At 45.7% G+C, this 15,932-nt stretch overlaps 1 protein-coding gene, 1 non-coding gene and 1 pseudogene across 2 annotated transcripts; 1 reads left to right on the plus strand and 2 right to left on the minus strand.

The window, feature by feature from the left end:
• The first annotated feature begins 4,428 nt into the window (after positions 1 to 4,428).
• Positions 4,429 to 5,332, plus strand: LOC122124383 (annotated as a pseudogene).
• A 4,194-nt stretch (positions 5,333 to 9,526) lies between these two features.
• Positions 9,527 to 11,503, minus strand: Rps26 (ribosomal protein S26). Its single transcript, XM_042698736.1, has 4 exons — positions 11,408 to 11,503; positions 11,007 to 11,184; positions 9,987 to 10,117; positions 9,527 to 9,640 (listed from the first exon to the last, which is right to left on the minus strand). Exons 1-4 carry the CDS (start codon positions 11,408 to 11,410, stop codon positions 9,605 to 9,607), a joined length of 348 nt encoding a protein of 115 aa, XP_042554670.1. The 5' UTR covers positions 11,411 to 11,503; the 3' UTR covers positions 9,527 to 9,604.
• Positions 10,446 to 10,578, minus strand: LOC122124440. Its single transcript, XR_006150552.1, has one exon. It is a non-coding gene; the product is annotated as a small nucleolar RNA SNORA42/SNORA80 family (small nucleolar RNA).
• Positions 11,504 to 15,932: the final 4,429 nt, after the last annotated feature.

A 15,932-nucleotide genomic window follows, 5' to 3' on the forward strand; every position in this document is an offset into this window, starting at 1 on the left:
TCCTTCCTTCTTTCCTTCCTTTCTTTCTTTTTTGCTGGTCATGGGGCCTGAACTCTGGGCCTGGGCACTGTCCCTCAGCTCTTCAGCTCAAGGCTAGCACTCTACCACTTGAGCCACAGTGCCACTTCCGGCTTTTTCTGCTTATGTGGTGCTGAGGAATCAAACCCAGGGCCTCATGCATGCAAGGCAAGCACTCTACCACTGAGCCACCTTCCCAGACCCTCTTTTTCTTTTCTTGTACCAAATAAGCAGAAAAAGCCCAAGTGGCAGTGTGGTTCCAGTGGTAGAGCGCTAGCCTTGAGCTGAAGAGCTGAGGGACAGCGCCCAGTCCCAGAGTTCAGGCCCCACAACTATCCAAAAAGAAAAAAAAAAGTCTCACAGACGTTCCTGCTCGGGCTGACTTTGAACCACAATCCCCAGATCTCAGCCTCCTGAGTAGTGAGGATCACAGGCATGAGCCACTGATACCCAGCTGATTCAGTTGTTTTCTAACCCCAAAGTCTGGCTAGTTGACTCTGAGTGAATGTTCTGAATTTATTTTTTCACCAAAATATTACTGAGAGAACTTAAAGAAGACCTCAGTAAGTGGAAAAATTGCTGGTTTGAAACTTAATGTTTGGAAATTTAATTTCAGTGCAACTGCCTGGCCAGGTTGTGCCTATGAGAGGCGGTTGGGTCAGGCTGCTCTGCTCCCTCTGGTGGACTGGTGCTATTATTGCAGTGCTGGGTTTCTCTTTTTTTCTGGTTCTTGCTCCCCCACTGTGCAGTTGCTCTGTCTTGTTACAAAACAGCAAGAAGCCTTTGTCAGCTGTCAGCCCTTCAATATTGAACTTCTTAGCCTTCAAAACTGTAAAAAATAAATGTTGTCTCTTTATAAAATGCCCTATATCTAGGGCTAGGAATGTGGCTTAGTAGTAAAATGCTTGCTTAGCATGCATGAAGCCCTGGGTTTGATTCCTCAGTTACCACATAAACAGAAGTGGTGCTGTGGCTCAAGGAGTAGAGGGCTAGCCTTGAGCAAAAGAAGCTCAGGGACAGTGCTCAGGCCCTGAGTTCAAGCCCCAGGACTGTCAATAAACAAAACAAAACAAAACAAACAAACAAAAAACCCTATCTATAGTATTACGTTGAAGCTGACTAGAACACACAGACCTACCTTGTTCATGGATGGAAAGTCAACATTGCTCAAATGTCAAAGTTTCTCCAAATTGATCTAGGCATTCAATATAGTCCAGTTAAAATCCAAATTGACTTGTTTTTTAGGCCTTGGTTACCTGCCACTTTTGCTCATTGAATAGTGCTGTTATCAACTGAGCCAAGCTTCCAACCCCCCCAATTTTTTAATTCAGTTTACCCTACATGACTTCAAGACTCACTAGGCAGGTGCTGGTGGTTTAGCTCAAGCAGAATAGTCTGTGACTCTATCACCAATTAACCAGCAAAATGCTTGACTGGAGGTGACTTAAGTGATAGAGCTGCAACCATAAACAAGTAGGCCAAGTAAGTTTGAGAGGATCTGACCTAAACCCTAGTACCCCTTTCAAAAAGAGCAAAGGAGAGGAGAGGAAAGAAGAGAAGAGAGAAGAGGAGGGGAGAATCACAAAACTCAAGACTTGGAATTCAAACTCTAGTATATGTACAAAAAGAAAGACAGAGGGGCTGGGAAGATGGCTCAGTGGTAGAGCCATCAGGACTGGACCCAAAAACAAACAAAAAACAACAACAACAACAAAAAAAAGAAAGAGACAGAGAGAGATAAGCCAAACTTGAAGAAAAATACGCAAATTATATATCTGAACAATGAATCAAAACTAAAGAATGAAGAACTCTCAAAACTAAAAAGTTAGGACTGCTAGGTGCCAGTGGCTCACGCCTGTAATCCTCACTACTCAGGAGGTTGAGATCTGAGGATCAGGGTTCAAAACCAGGCTGGGAAGGAAAGTCTACGAGATTCTTCTTTTTTTTTTTTTTTGGGTCCGGTTGTGGGGCCTGAACTCTGGGCCTGGGTGCTGTCCCTCAGCTCTTCAGCTCAAGGCTAGAGCTCTACCACTTGAGCCACAGCACCACTTCCGGCTTTTTTCTTTTTGCTTATGTGGTGCTGAGGAATCGAACCCAGGGCCTCAGGCATGCAAGGCAAGTGCTCTACCACTGAGCCATCTTCCCAGTCCCTCCATGAGATTCTTAGCTCCAATAAATCACTAGAAAACGGGTAGTGGCGCTGTGGCTCAAGCCGTAGAGTGCTCGCCTTGAGCTGAAGAGCGCAGGGACAGCGCCCAAGCCCAGAGTTCAAGCCTCATGACTGACATAAATAAATAAATAAATGTGTGTACAAGGTCTTGGTTTTAATCCCCAGCACACACACACAAGTTTATTTGTACTGTACCACAGAATGTACCACAGTGTCTCACCTTTGTGTTAGCTATATGCTTTATCACTTGAGCCATGCCTCCAGTCCCCCCTTTTTTGTGCCAGTTCAAGCCCTCAGGGCCTGGGCACTATCCCAGAGCAGCTTCTTTTTCTTCTTTTTTTTTTTTTTTCGGTCTACCACTTGAGCCACAGAGCCAATTCCAGTTTTCTGGTGGTTAATTGAAGATAAGAGTCTCACAGGCCTGGTACTGGTGGCTCACACCTGTAATCCTATCTACTCAGGAGGCTAAGATCTGAGGATAGTGGTTCAAAGCCAGCCTGGGCAGGAAAGTCAGTGAGACACTTATCTCCAATAAACCACCAGAAAACCACAAGTGGCACTGTGGCTCAAGTGGTAGAGTGCTAGCCTTGAGCTGAAGAGCTGAGGGACAGTGCCCAGGCTTAGAGTTCAAGCCCCATGACTGACCAAAAAAAAAAAAAAAGAAGAAGTCTCAGACTTTCCTTCCCTGGGCTGGTTTTAAACTCCAATCTTCAGATCTCAGCCTCCTGAGTAGCTAGGTTTTTAGGAGTGAGCTATCAGTGCCCAGCTAGCCTGAGCTTCTTTTGCTCAAGGCTAGTACTCTACCACTTAAACCACAGCAGCACTTGGAGTTTTTTCTGGTTATGTGGTACTGAGGAATCGAACCCAGGACTTCATACATGCTAGGCAAACATTCTACCGCTAAGCCATATTCCCAGCCCATCCAGGCCCTTTTTGTATCAGTTACTGGCTTGAACTCAAGGCCTGGACATTGAGTTCTATCACTTGAGCCACATCTCCAGACTGGGCTTTTTGCTAGCTAATTGGAGATAGAGTATCACATACTTTTCTGCCTGGGCTGACTCTGTACCTTGATTCCCATACATACATATCTCAGTCTATTGATAGCTAGGTAGCTAGGCTAAGTTATTTCCTTCCTCTACCCCCCACCCCCACCCCCGCCTGCCTCCTGCTGGAATCTAGGGCTTTACACATGTGCTGGGAAAAAATGCTCCACCACTGAGCTACATGTACAGTACACCAGATTCTCTCTCTTTTTTTTTATGGGTCGTGGGGCCTGAACTCTGGGCCTGGGCATTGACTCTCAGCTCTTCAGCTCAAGGCTAGCACTTTCCCACTTGAGCCACAGTGCCACTTCTGGCTTCTTCTGGTTATGTGGTGCTGAGGAATCGAACCTAGGGCCTCATTCATGCAAGGCAAGCACTCTACCACCGAGCCACCTTCCCAGCCCCTCTTTTTTGGTTGGTTTTGGAGCTTAAACTCAGGGCCTTGGTGCTGACCCTGTGCCAGTTTGTGCTCAAGGCTAACACTCTACCAGTTGAGCCACAACTTCACATGCAGTTTTTGAGTGGTTAATTGGAGATAGAGTCTCATGGGGACTTTTCTGCCTGGGTTGGCTTTGAACCACAATCTTCAGATCTCAGCCTCCTGAGTAGCTAGGATTATAGGCATTCACCACCAGCTGCCCCAGAATCTAATTTCTATGCAGCCCTTTCCAACCCCCTTTACACTTTCCCCCATCTGCTTCACTTCTTTTACAGTCCCCTACAACTCAGGCTTTATTACCAGTAAAATCGCCCAGTCTCAATGTTCACTCTCTGTCCCTGTGGCAACCAAAAGAACCCCTGTCCACTAATTGTACATTACTGGTGTGGTTATTTGGAGCTGGGGTCTCAAGCTGGTAAAATAATTTACTAAGGAAACCAGGCGCCAGTGGTTCACGCCTGTAATCCTAGCTACTCAGGAGGCTGAGATCTGAGGATCGACGTTCAAAGCCAGCCCGGGCAAGAAAGTCTGTGAAACTCTTATCTCCAATAAACTACCAGAAAACCGGAAATGGCGCTGTAGCTCAAGTGGTAGAGTACTGGCCTTGAGCTGAAGAGCTGAGGGACAGTGCTCAGGACCAGAGTTCGAGGCCCACGACTGACAAAAAAAAAAAAGGATTTACTAAGGAGATGAGCTCAGCCCTCCTCCCCCCACACTTATCAAAACCTCGAGTCGCTGCATGCATTCTCAGTGACATGCCCAAGAAAAAGGCTAAAGGATATAAAGCAAAGATGAAGGATGAGCCACAGAGAAGATCTGCTAAACCTGCTCCTCCAAAGCCAGAGCCCAAGCCTAAAAAAGCCCTGCAAAGATAGCTAGGATATGGAAACAACCCAGATGCCCCACCACAGATGAATGGATCCAAAAATTGTGGTATCTATACACAATGGAATATTATGCAGCCATTAGAAATGACAAAATAATGGCATTTGCAGGGAAATGGATGGAGCTAGAAGGAATCATGTTGAGCGAGGTAAGCCGAGAGCAAAGAGACAAACGGTACATGGTCTTCCTGATAAGTGGATGCTAAATCCAAAATGTTAGGTGATACGACAAAACTAACAGGACTTAAGAAACAAAGAACTCCCATTCATCTGGTTGAACCACTACTAAATATCCCCATGCTGCTGATCACATGTATGGTGTATAACATGTGAACACCGTTATATGTTATAGACTGTGATAGACAATTTGCTCCAGGAAAGTTAGAATGAACTTGTGACTTTAAATGAGCATCATTATTCCACAATACTGTGAAATTCGGGAAATTATGTAATCACTTAATCACAATTTAAAAAAAAAAAGAACCTCGGGGAAGGTAGGGAGGGAAAGGATGGTAGGGGGAAAACAATGGAGGGGGTAACAATGCTCAATAGGAAGTGTACTCATTACCTCACTCATGTAACTGTAACCCTCTGTATAGTACCTTTACAATAAAAAAAATATTTAAAAAAAAAGCCCTGCAAAGAAGGGAGAGAAGGTACCCAAAGGGAAGCAAGGGATAGCTGATGCTGGCAAGGATGGGAATAACCCTGCAGAAAATGGAGATGCAAAACAGACCAGACACAGAAAACTGAAGTTGCTGTAGATGCCAAGTGAAGTGTGTGCATTTTTGGTAGCTGTGTACTTCTGGTGACTGTACAGTTTGACATACTATTTTTTGTCAAGTTTTATAAACATGCAGAATTTAGTTTTAGTTTTTTTTTTTTAAGTTATGTTGTTAGCACACAGAACGCTTGTTTTGGGGAAAGGAGCATCTGTCACTAATAGAATGTCTCCAAAGCTGGATAAATACAGGGGAAAACACCTTTCCCTGATAGTGTTGAGAGACTTCTTGTTAGCTCCTAGGAGGAGGAATTCCCTCATGCTGACACACAGCCATCTTGGCACAACACCTTGTGATGTGGGAAAACTCTAAATAACTTTTGTCCTCCTACATCATCAGCATAGTCTTAACTCCCTTAAAACCAGAGGCCAGTGGGACCTTGACCCTGCCTGGCCCCCAGTTGGTTTTTACGATGTCCCAGGCAATCTGGACTTGACAGTGTTATCATTGAGATGGTGTTCCTTAAAAGAGCAGTGGTTTCCTTTTGTAAATCATGAATTTTCAGATTGATAATTCTGCCATTTTTCATTTCCTGAAAGTCAGGGTCGGCTTGTGAAAAGTTGTTAAACAACATATTTAATGTGAAATGTCAACCCTCTCTAAACTTTCCCTATTCAGAGCTTCAAATAAAGACATTATTGGATTTTAAAATGGCTTTCTGATTTGGATAGTCCATCCAAGAAGGGAGTTTGAAAGTTGTTGTATACCATTTTTTTTTAAGGCAGGACATGTCCTGCCTAAAATACCATGATTGTTTATGTAAAGTATCTTTAATAAAGTTGGATACAGTTTGGGTTGGGGGAAAAAAATAATTTACTAAGGAAGTGGAGCTGTAGCTCAAGTGGTAGAGTGCTAGCCTAAAGTGGAGTGAGTTCAAGCCCCCAGTGCCAGCACAAAAGAAAAAGAAAAAACCTGGTGCCTGTGGCTCATGCCTGTAATCCTAGCTACTCAAGAGGCTGAGATGTGAGGATTGCGGTTCAAAGCCAGCCCAGGCAGGAAAGTCCCTGAGACTCCTATCTCCAATTAACCACCAGAAAACAGGAAGTTGTGCTATGGCTCAAGTGGTAGAGCACTTGTCTTGAGCTAACAAGCTGAGGGACCGTGCCCAGAGTTCAAGCCCCATGACTCACCAAAAATTTTTTTTACTAAGACAGGAGGATAGAGAGAAATCTGTTTCTCATACTTACTTATTAGGAGACTAGTCCAGAGTCTCATCTGGATGCTAGCCACCCAAAAGGGCAGTCTGCACAGCAGTGTGCAGACAGGGTCAGCAGGAGGTTTTGTCTTTGGCTATGTTACTTTTTATTGGCTATTCCCGTGTTGTGGAATCTCTTGCTCTTAGCTGTCTCATTCCAAACAAAAACTGACACCAGCTAGGCGCCGGTGGTTTATGCCTATAATCTTAGGTACTTAAGCCGGGCGCTGGTGGCTCACGCCTGTAATCCTAGCTACTCAGGAGGCTGAGATCTGAGGATCGCGGTTCAAAGCCAGCCCGGGCAGGAGAGACCGTGAGACTCCTATCTCCAATAAACCACCAGAAAACCGGAAGTGGCGCTGTAGCTCAAGTGGTAGAGCGCTCGCCTTGAGCTGAAGAGCTGAGGGACAGCACCCAGGCCCAGAGTTCAAGCCCCACAACCGACCAAAAAAAAAAAAATCCTAGGTACTTAGAAGGCTGAGCAGTAAGGATGGAGAGTTAAAACCCAGCCCAGGGGCTGGGAAGGTGGCTCAGTGGTAGAGCCCTTGCCTTGCATGCCTGAGGCCCTGGGTTCAATTCCTTAGTACCACATAAGCAGAAAAAAAAAAAAAGCCGGAAGTGGCACTATGGCTCAAGTGGTAGAGCGCTAGCCTTGAGCTGAAGAGCTGAGGGACAGTGCCCAGGCCCAGAGATCAGGCCCATTACCGGACACCCCCCCCCCCCCCCCAAAAAAAAAAAAAAGCCAGCCCAGACAGACAAATCAGACTTTTAGCTCCAATGAACAAGTTTTTTTTGTTGGTTGCATGGCTTGAATTCAGGGCCTGGAGGCTAACCTTAAACTCTTTTGCTCCAAGGCTAGTACTCTACCATTTTGATCCACAGCTTCACTTCTAGATTTCTAGTGGCTAATTGGATGTCTTATTTTCTTGCCCAGGCTGGCTTTGAACTGTGATCCTCAGATCTGTTGGTTGTATTCAGAAAAAAAAAGGGGGAGGGGGATGCCAAACACATAGGCAGTTAGTATTTACTGAACAAGTCCAGATTCTAGCCCCAATTCTTTCATTACCTTTCAGGAAGAAGGCCATATAGGAAATCATTTGGCATGGCTGGACAGCGTGTTTCTCCAAGGCTGCTCAAGGACAACTCCCTGCAGTTTTTTTTTGTGGTCCTGGGCTTGAACGCTGGGCCTGGGCACGCGCCGTCAGCTCTTCAGCTCAAGGCTAATGTTCTCCCACTTGAGCCACAGCGCCACTTCTGGTCTTTTCTGTTTATGTGGAGCTGAGCAATCGAACCCAGGGCCTCAGGCATTCTAGGCCAGCACCCTACCACTAAGCCACCTCCCCAGCCCCAGCCTGCAGTTTTCTATGACCTACAAATGGCCCTGGACATAAAATGGATATATTCATAGCTACCAAAAGAATTTTCTCAGGGGCTGGGAAGGTGGCTCTGTGGTAGAGTGCTTGCCTCACATTCATGAGACCCTGGGTTCCATTCCTCAGAACCACATAAGCAGAAAAAAGCCAAAGTGGCGCTGTGGCTCAAGTGGTAGGTAGCTGAACTAGCCTTGAGCTGAAGGGTAGCACTCAGGCCCTACGACCCACAAAAAAATTTTTTTCTCAGCCTGTAATCCTAGCTACTCAGGAAGCTGAGATTTGAGGGTAGAGGTTCAAAGCCAGCCTGGGCAGAAAGGTTTGTGACACTTTTACTGCCAACAAACTACTCAGAAAAGCTGCAACTGGTGCTGATGCTAAAAATGTCCACTTATCTTCAGACTTGCCAAACAGAAAAAGAAGGTATATACCTCTCAATTTCAAAGAGCCAGACCTCAGAAGGAAGATGAGGAAAACCTATGGATTCTAGTTTTTCTGAGTTCTCAGAAGCATAGTGAAATCAGAACAGCAATACAGCTAGGATCAAGATTGACAAATACTTGAAAAAAAATGTGTTTCATTCTTTTTTGGCATTTCATGTATGTTTATCCATCCCTATATTTACATCGTGGGGCCTGAACTCTGGGCCTGGGCGCTGTCCCTCAGCTCTTCAGCTAGCGCTCTACCACTTGAGCCACAGCGCCACTCCGGCTTTTTTTCTTTTTTGCTTATGTGGTGCTGAGGAATCGAACCCAGGGCCTCAGGCATGCAAGGCAAGCGCTCTACCACTGAGCCACCTTCCCAGCCCGTACATAACTATTTTTGTAATATTTTGAAATAATTTCGGTCACTATGTAATATTTTCTTCATTTAAGTTTCTACATAATATTCTTGAACCATACAGCTCTTACCCTTTTAATTGAATATATTAATACCTAAAAGAAAAATGTCCAAACTAAAACAGGACAGAGAAAGCCACAGGCCTGTCACAATCAAGCCTAACACTCTGCATCTGAAATGTTCCTAAATGAGTAGAGTGGTCCTTACTGGGTGAAGATGAAATCTCACATCTCCTTTTGCCTAGGATGACTGTCTCAATGAATTCATAGTTAAGCTGCAGTTATTTCAGTACAAGATTTATGGTATATGTTGACCCTCTAATTTGGGATCAACCCTTTTCTCTTTAGTAACATAGTTAAAGGGACTTATATGCTGTGTTGAACCATAAGCCTCCCAGTCTTGAAGTTGTCCCAAAGGCATATTTCCTGCTTAAAAGTCTCCCATCAGGAATTATGAAAAATGTCTTTAACTCCCAGCCCTATGTTCTCTGTCTTTTTCTTTCTGGCACCAGGGATTCAACTCAAATTCATATGTACATATCTCCAAGCTCCTTCCTTTTAATGCATTTTCAGGATGCCAACTTACTCGGATAGGTTGAAGCTCCCCAACATTCAGATACTCTTCCCTTTTCACATAGGCATACAAGGATCACTAAAGATCTAACATGTTAAAATAATTAAGTTCTGGGAGGGCTAGGGGGGAGTCTAACTGGTTAGATTTTCCTTTGAACACTTGGTATAAAAAACACTCCTATCTTGCACAAATGCAGTCAACACAGGATATAAAGTATAATTTCCATTTTATTTGTTTTTGTTTCCCCTAGAAGACAGCTTTTCTGAAGTCTGGAACTATCCAGCTCCTTACATTGGTTTTGGTGGAGGTCGGGGAGCAGCACCCTAAAAGGGAAAAAAAAGAAAAACAAAACACAGATTAAGATGAGCATGTAGTTTGGCAGAGCACTTGCATAGCATGTATGAGGCCCTAGATTTGATCCCCATAACTACCAAAAGATAATGAGTCAAAACCCCTCCCCCCATCACTAACATACTATAAATGCTGGCTGAAGTGGAAGGACATCAAAATATCCTATTTGAAAAAAGGTTCTAATTTGAGAAGTCTCTAATCAATTGTTTATGTATGGGTTCCTTTGCCTTTCTAGAACAAGACTGTAACTCGATTATTTTTCTGGAAGTCAAGTTTCATCCACCCTCTGTATTTTCAACCACTTTTACAAATACTCACAGCAGGTCTAAATCGGGGTGGGGGTGTTCGGTCCTTCCGGGCTTCACGAGATCGATTCCTGACGACCTTGCTGTGAATGGCACAACTCACGCAGTAATGGAGCTTTACATAGAGCTTGGGAAGCACATAAGCTGACAAAACATTTTAAACAGCTGTTGTATTAACTGTCCTGCATCAATTCTCATTCATTCCGTCAAAGCTAAGTCTGTATTTCTGGTATCTATCTGTAACTGCCAGTGTCACAAATACCACAATTTTTAAGTTTACGTCCTACATTCATTGAAGCTAGCTCCACCAGTGCACACTGCCATAGACAGGACTGTATTATGAAGCCAACATATAAGTGCTCAGCGGAAGAGAAAAAAAGAACTAGGAATGTGGCTAGACCTGAAGCCCTGAAACTCAACCTCTAGTACATCAAAAGAGATCAGTTCCTCCAAAAGGCCTTTTTCTCTTTTCCTCTGTGCAACCCCCTTCAGTGCCAGTAGCCCACAGATCGAGGCCAGGCAATGGTTCGGGACCACAGTTTGCTCTGGCATGGGACACTATGAAAGGCCCAGGGGGACGGGCCTGCCATAAATCCAACCCATGCATCCTCCAACAGTTTTGACAGATACAGAACACCCACTCCCCCAAGAATCTCCTTGTGGCTTCAATAACTTAAAGCCATTCCTTCTTTTGTGGCACTCGGAATTGAATTCAGCAGATCTCCTGCCGTCCTTCTTGAAACAGGAGACTCTTCACAACTTAAGCTAGGCAGATACCGTTTCTGGAATCATGTCCTACACAGTCTGGTCTGGACTGAAGCCTGAGTGGCAGCTGCACAAGTCAAAACGAAACACACACACACACAAAAACAACCCTGCCCAACGCTCAACATTACCTAAGGACAACAAATCCACCCTTCTCCTTCCCCAAGCACTTAGGAATTGTCCCAACTACTCCCACGGTGCCTATGGAGAGGGGTTAAGTGGAAAGGGCTGTGAGCACTAGGACCCTGACACCCCAAGATGCTCTCACCGTCGAAGACACTCGCTTCGGAAATGTCCCTGACGGCGGCGGCCTCCACTATGTTCCGGATGACAAACTTCTTAATGGCCTTGTCCTTGGGCACGCACCGGGCGCAGTTGGTGCAGCGGATAGGCTGCACGTGGCCGCGGCCCTTTTTGGCCCGGCCGTTGTTCCTCCTCTTCTTCGTCTGCGGTGAAATAAGCATTGCATCTGCATTGTCCAGCCCGAGCCTGCTTCCGCTGCGTCCCCCGCCGGCGGCGCCACGGCGCCTGCAAACCCCGAGCCCTCCTAGCCCAGCACCACACACACACCGTCCCCCACCTCCCCCCGTGTCCCGGCTCTCACATCCCCACAACCCGCGGCTTCTAGGTTCCACTCGCACCCCACGCTCACGACACACGCGGACTCACCATCTTGAAAGCGAGGGCCAGAGAGAGAGCCCGCCTCTCGGTCCGGGACTCTTATATACACGAGATCCCTACGCCACCACCGGAAGAACTCTTGGAAGACGTATCACTCCAGTAAGACGTAGTAAACCACTGTGCTCAACATTCCCTCAGTCTATCTAGAGTTTCCGCTAAAATATTGAGTGGAAATAAGTTCCTAAAGCTGATTAATCTGTGTGTGTGGGGGGCGTGAAACAAAAATACCGGTGGGACTATTTAGCCTGCTAGCGGAGGAAGACTATGTCTAGGAGTGCCTAGAACGTGACGCGCTAACCCGGAAGTAATTTTATGCGTATAGTTTCCGGCTTAAAAGTCACCGATTGCGCAGAGTACACGGTGCTGTTAGGCCGCAGTGTAGGGGGAGAGCTGCATGCTGGGAGTTGTAGTATGAAGCCAAGAGGCCGCAGGCCCAGGAGCAAAGACCAAAGGGGGCGCCACACCACGGTGAGACGCCCTCGCTTCACTTCCATTAGAGTAAACCTCGGAAAGGCTGCGTGGAAACAAACATTTTGTGTAGCTGATCACTTACATTTGTAATCCTAGCTAGTAAGGAGGCTGATATCTGACCATCGCGATTCGAAGCCAGCCCTCCTCTCTTTAAGACAGTTCCTTGAGACTCTTCTCTCTAATTAACCAGCAAAAGGGCAGAAGTGGAGCTGTGGCTCAAGTGGTACATCTCCAGGTACAGCTGAAGCAGCTAAGCAAGACCACAAAGCCCTGAGTTAAACCCCAGTACCTCCAGTATAAAGCTCCCTACAGAGGAGATGTTAGCAAGTGGGATTGATTCTTAGCCTATATCCTGTTAACACTTTAGACTTTGGTAGCATTTTGTTTGTACTCAATTATTTTCTCCCTCCCACCCTCCCTCTCTCCCTCACTCCATCCCCTCCATTCCTCTCTTCCTTTTCCTAAACTTTTCTGCTTCAGGCTAGCATTTTACCACTTTGAACCACAGCTCGGCTTCTGGTTTTCAGGTGGATAATTGGAGATAAGAGTCTCCTTCACGCCTACTAGCTACTCAGAAGGCTGAGATCTGAGGATCATGGTTCAAAGCCAGCCTGAGCAGGAAAGTCAGTATGACTCTTACCTCCAATAAACCACTCAGAAAACCGGAAGTGGCTCTGTGGCTCAAATGGTAGAATGCTAGCCTTGAACTGAAGAGCTCAGGGACAGTGCCCAGGCCCAAAATTCAAGCCCCAGGACCACCAACAACAACGAAAAAAAAAAAAAGAAAAAGAAAAAAGGAAAGAAAGAAGCTCTTGCCTGGCATGGGTGTCTGTAATCCCAGCTATTCAGGAGGTTGAGATTTGAGGAACGTGGTTCAAAGCCAGCCTGGGCAAGAAAGTCCATGAGACTCTTATCTTCAATTAACCACCAGAAAACTGAAAGTGGCACTGTGGCTCAAGTGGTTGAGTGCTTGCCTTGAGCTGAAGAGCTGAGGGACAGTGCCCAAAGAAAGAAAGAGAGAGAGGAAAGAAAGAAATGAAGGAAGGAAGGAAGGAAGGAAGGAGTCTCCTGGACTTTCTTGCTGGGCTGGCTTTGAACCGTGATCCTCAGATTTCAGCTTCCTGAGTAGCTAGGATTATAGGTGTGAGTCACCAGGTCCTGATTGGATGGTCTCTTTTTACTTTGAATTTGTTCCTTTCCATTGCAATCTTGAGCCTCCTCAATGCCCATGCCTTTCCTGATGTCTTTGCAGAGTTCAAATGGAATTTGTACATAAGAAAATGTGTGCTAGTGTTTTGTGTGGATTTTTTATTTATTTTTGCCAGTCCCAGGGCTTGAACTCAGGGACTGGGCACTGTCCCTGAACTTCTTTTCTTTTCTCTTTTTTTTTGTTGGTCGTGAGGGTTGAACTCTGGGGCCTAGGCATTGTCTCTCAGCTCTTCAGCTCAAGGCGAGCACTCTATCTTGAGCCATAGTGCCACTTGAGGTTTTCTAGTGGTTTATTGGAGATCAGAGTCTCATGGACTTTTCTGCCCAGGCTGACTTTGAACTGTGATCCTCAGATCTCAGCCTCCTGAGTAGCTAGGATTATAGGCGTGAGCCACTGGTGCCTGACAAAGAAATGGCAATGGTCAGGCTTTTTTTATTTTTTTTGGGTCCGGTTGTGGGGTCTGAACTCTGGGCCTGGGCACTGTCCTTCAGCTCTTCAGCTCAAGGCCAGCACTCTACCACTTGAGCCACAGCGCCACTTCTGGCTTTTTTCTTTTTTCTTATGTGGTGCTGAGGAATTGAACCCAGAGCCTCATGCATGCAAGGCAAACGCTCTACCATTGGGCCAACTTCCCAGCCCTGGCCAGGCTTTCAAGTCCCATACCCCTGGCTGGGAATGTGCCCTAGGGGTAGAGCACTTGCCTAGCATGCATGAAGCCCTGGGTTTGATTCCTCAGTACCACAGAAACACAAAAAGCCAGAAGTGGCTCTGTGTCCCAAGAGGTAGAGTACTAGCCTTGAGCAAAAGAAGCTTAAGGACTGTGCCCAGGCCCTGAGTTCAAGCCTCAGGACTGGAAAAATAAATAAATAAAAAATAAATTGAAAGCCAGGGGCTGGTGGCTCATGCCTATAATCCTAGCTACTCAGGAGGCTGAGATCGGAGGATCACATTTCAAGCCCCGTGAAGGACCCCCCCAAAAAAAATTGGTTCTGCTAGTTATTGGCTAATGAGCTTTGGACTATTTAATTATTTAATCTCTCTTAGGCCCTTCCTTCCTTCCTTCCTTCCTTTCTTCCTTCCTTCCTTCTTTCCTTCCATGTTATCTAGGCTGTTCTCAAGCTCGTGATTCTTCAGCCTTAATTTCCTAAGTAGTTGGGATTATAGGTATATGATGTTAATACCTGGATTCTTTTTTTTTTTTTTTTGGTCAGTCATGGGGCTTAAACACTGGGCTTGGGTGCTGTCCCTTCGCTCTTCAGCTCAAGGCTAGCGCTCTACTGCTTGAGCCACAGCGCCACTTCCGGTGTGCTAGTGGTTTATTGGGGATAAGAATCTCACGGACTTTCCTGCCAGGCCTGGCTTTGAACGTCAATCCTCAGATCTCAGCCTCCTGAGTAGCGAGGATTACAGGCATGAGCCACTGGCATCCAGCATAACACCTGGATTTTTTTAGGCCTTTTTTTTTCATACATAGACACAGTGTATTTTGATATTATTAACTCTTACCCCTCACTCCCCTTCCTTCTCTTTTCTCCCCACAAACAGTTCCATAGTTACAATCAAATTTTACACACACACACACACACACACACTATCCATTAAAGTCTAGATGTTGCAAATCCGTGAAAGCATACAGTATTTGGCTTTTTGAGCCTTATCTGTTTCAGCATAGTGAGTTTTTTTTTTTTTTTTCTTTTTTGTCGGTCATGGGGCCTGAACTCTGGGCCTGGACACTATCCCTCAGCAGTTCAGCTCAAGGCTAACACTCTACGCTTTAGCCACAGTGCCACTTCCAGCTTTTTCTGCTTATGTGGTGCTGAGGAATCAAACCCAGGGCCTCATGTATGCAAGATAAACACTAGCACTGAGCCATCTTCCTAGCCTTTGTTGTTAATTTAAATTTTATTATAAAGGTGGGGTGCAGAGGGGTTACAGTTACGTAAGTCAGGTGATGAGTATATTTCTTTTTGGACAATGTTACCCCCTCCCTCATGAGCTCTCCCACTTTTCCCTCCAGCATAGTGAGTTTTGTTTATTTGCTGCTACTGAGGGCCTTGCACTTGCTAGTCTAGCCTCTTTTATATTAGTTGTTTTCAAAGTAGTTGCTCATTTTATGCCTGCTGGGCCAGCCTCCCAGTTATGCTTCTGCTTGCTGGCTTTGGGTGATAGGGTTCACTACTGGACCTAGCCATTGTGCTTTCCTGGTAGCCAAGGTAACAGGGGTATATGCCACCACACCCAGTTATTAGTTGATATGGAGTCTCTCAAACCCTTTTTTGCTCAGGCTTGCCTTGAACCTACATCTCCACCTCCCAGGTAGCTAGGATTACAGGTTTGAACCTCGCTGCTTTTTGGGGATGGGAGTGGGGGTGAGGGGGTTGGTTCTGGGGCTTGAACTCAGTGTCTGGGCATTGTTCCTGAGCTTTTTTGTTCAACGCTAGTGCTCTACTAGTTGAGTCGCAGCTCCATTTCTGCCTTTTTTGCTAGTAATTAATTAGAGTTAAGAGTCCCATGGACTTCCTGTCCCGGATTAGCTTTGAACCATGATCCTCAGATCCCAGCCTCCGGAGTAGCCAGTTGTTTTGTTTTTGTTAATTTGTAGCCCAGACTGACCTCAAACTCACAGTTGTTCTGACTTGGCTTCCCAACAGTTAGTATTGCATACATGAGCAACTACCCCACTCTCTTGGGCTTTTATTTCTTCATCAATGATTGTTATCATTCCTTTGTAGATAGTTCTCCAATTGAATGAAGACTTGGCCCAGCACTCAGCATTTATAAAATGCTTGGGTGGTGGATTCTGTCATTATTATCATTTTGTTGTTGTAATTT

The sequence above is a fragment of the Dipodomys spectabilis genome, unplaced genomic scaffold (assembly GCF_019054845.1).
Source record: "Dipodomys spectabilis isolate Male_0828 unplaced genomic scaffold, ASM1905484v1 ptg000234l, whole genome shotgun sequence".
Classification (NCBI taxonomy): Eukaryota; Metazoa; Chordata; class Mammalia; order Rodentia; family Heteromyidae; genus Dipodomys; species Dipodomys spectabilis.

Coding starts and splice junctions, on each gene's coding strand:
- Rps26 (XM_042698736.1), bottom strand. Junction 10,118..11,006: donor CGAAGCGAGTGTCTTCGACG/GTGAGAGCATCT, acceptor ATGTTTTGTCAG/CTTATGTGCTTCCCAAGCTC. Junction 9,641..9,986: donor CACCCCGATTTAGACCTGCT/GTGAGTATTTGT, acceptor TTTCCCTTTTAG/GGTGCTGCTCCCCGACCTCC.